The 2,316-nt window shown below is 57.6% G+C and overlaps 1 protein-coding gene across 1 annotated transcript; it reads left to right on the top strand.

The window, feature by feature from the left end:
- The first annotated feature begins 1,228 nt into the window (after window positions 1-1,228).
- Window positions 1,229-2,059, top strand: LOC123050070 (pectinesterase inhibitor 8). The gene has a single exon (XM_044472909.1). The coding sequence runs from the start codon at window positions 1,319-1,321 to the stop codon at window positions 1,862-1,864; it is 546 nt and encodes a 181-aa protein (XP_044328844.1). The 5' UTR covers window positions 1,229-1,318; the 3' UTR covers window positions 1,865-2,059.
- The last annotated feature ends 257 nt before the right edge of the window (window positions 2,060-2,316 follow it).

The raw sequence follows: 2,316 nt of genomic DNA, 5'->3' as shown, positions 1-2,316 counted from the left end.
ACAGCAGAGGAGGAGGAGCTGGCGGCAGACATGACCACTAGAGGGCAAGGAACTGCCCTCCTCGATGGCGGCGGCGAGGTGTGGCGGAGCAGAGCGACGGGACGGCGGCGCAGCAGAGCGACGGGATGGAGGCAGAACGACGGGAGGGATTTGACGGGGACGAGCTGCAGGTTAGGGATTTGAGGATGGGGAATTTGGCTCTTTTATAAAAAAAACCTCCATGCAAATTTGGCCGAATCCAAACGAACTACATGGCGGTCAACAGTTGGTCAAACCCACCACCTACCCACCGTGTACGTGCTATAGTGACCGTATTTTCACGTCACATCGTATTGAGTGACCGTATTGAGCGTATTCGTAAGTTCAGTGACCGTATCGTGCTTCGGTCGCAACTATAGTGGTCATGAGTGTATTTATCTCTATCTCCAACCTTGGACGTAGCTCCATCAACATTTGCTTTCGTCCACCCGTGCTCCGGCGCGCTCCACTTCTCGACGACCATCTGCTTTGGCGAACGAGTTGAGCTGCCCTTCACGGGCCGCCATTCCTGCATGTAGTGAATCACCGACTTAGCAGTGACGCGCGCTTCCTCAATTCGCTCTCCATCCCGCGTCTCATTCCTTGGGAGCCACATAGCTTAAACAGTCGTGAAACCCGTAGTGAGAGTTGGATATGAAGCTTGTCTTCTTACCCTGTCGTAGTCTGCACGTTCTGTTACACTGTCAACCATCAATGCAAACGGCCAGATCAGAGGGCTGCCGTGTGCTGGATCGGACGGGGATCGGACGGCCCGCTAAGGAACCGTCCGAATTCCTTGCCGGTCGGTCGGCCGGCGTGTAGCAGCGGCAAGCAACGTCCGTACTTTTATGAGCGACGTGTCTCATGAGCAGTAGGCTCTCGTTTGTTACGAGTGCAAAGCGTGCTTCCTTGATCTTCTGCCTCTTTGGCCTATGCATTTGCAGAGTAGTAGATCTACCCTTGTAATAGCAGTGAGAGTGTCCATGGAGCTAGTAACGCATGTAATGATGGTGTTAGTACCAGCCTCCTGAGAAATATCTCGTTCGTCTGTGGCTGGGCAGGCTACACCTGGCCGACGCGCGCACACGCGTCATGCAGAGACATGCAGTCCCCACCTCGGTCCCGTCTCAACGTCCGGCAAACGACCACCGTCCACCTGTGAGCGTGCTACAGTGCAAGAGAATCCGCCATTATAACCGGCAGTCGGCAGACGAGTCGGTTGCGCGAGCAGCTGCTCTACGAAACTCACTCCACACCCCGCTTCTGTGGAACGGACGAAGCTAACCAGCAACAGCGAGCGATGAGGCCATCCACCATGGCTCGAGCCCTCGCGGCCGCGGCTGCCGTCCTCGCCGCCGTGGCCTGCGTCGGCGCGACCCCGGAGACGACGTGCAGGGCGGCGGCGGGCGCGGACAGGCGCGTGGACTACCGCTTCTGCGTGTCCAGGCTGAGCCAGCACCACGACAGCCCCGACGCCGACACGTGGGGCCTAGCCAAGGTGGCCGCCGACGTCGGCGTGCTCATGGCTAGCAACGGCGTCTACGACATCAAGGCCATGCTCGCCGGCAAAAAGGAGCAGCCAGCGGCGGCACGCGGGCCGCTGGAGCAGTGCGAGGCGCTGTACGACAGGATGGGCTCCGCGTTCGCCGAGGCGTACGACGGCATCGACAGGCGCGACTACGCGACGGGCAAGGAGAAGGCGGGCGAGGCCGCGTCCCTCGCGCGCCGCTGCGGCGACGCCTTCGCCCGGGCCGGCGTCGCCGTCCCGTCGAGGCTGGCGAAGCAGGGCGCCGACTCGGTGCAGATGGCCATCGTCTGCACCGCCGTTACCAACCTCATCAAGTGATCTCTGCATATTGTTTGTTCGTCGAGAGATATGGGTCATGTCTCCATTGTTGGTTGCTCGACCGTGATGTCATGTACGCTTGTGTTTGTGATATCGATCGTTGATAGTGGACTAGTGGTAGTAGTACAATGTTCTTCAGTGTTGTGGCAGTGATCATTCAGAAGGGAATAAACATTGCATTATCTTTTTCATCTAGTTTACTGATCTGCTTGCTTCATGGAAATAAATAATCGATCTCGATGCGTTCTTTTCACCACCTTCATCGGTATGTCACTTTCCGCACCAAAATAACCGGCGGAGCCTGTGCCAAAACAGTAAAACACCCCAAGTCGCCGGCGACGGGAGGGCGTGCACACGCTCACGCTCCACTGCCTCCGTGCAGTGCACTAGCCGAGCTACTGCTGGTTGCTGCTGAGATCTGAATTGCACTGATTTTTTTTTGGTGGAGACGC

This window comes from Triticum aestivum, chromosome 2D (assembly GCF_018294505.1).
Source record: "Triticum aestivum cultivar Chinese Spring chromosome 2D, IWGSC CS RefSeq v2.1, whole genome shotgun sequence".
NCBI lineage: Eukaryota > Viridiplantae > Streptophyta > Magnoliopsida > Poales > Poaceae > Triticum > Triticum aestivum.
Note: the sequence above shows the minus strand (reverse complement) of the source record. Positions and strands in the feature narration are given on the sequence as shown.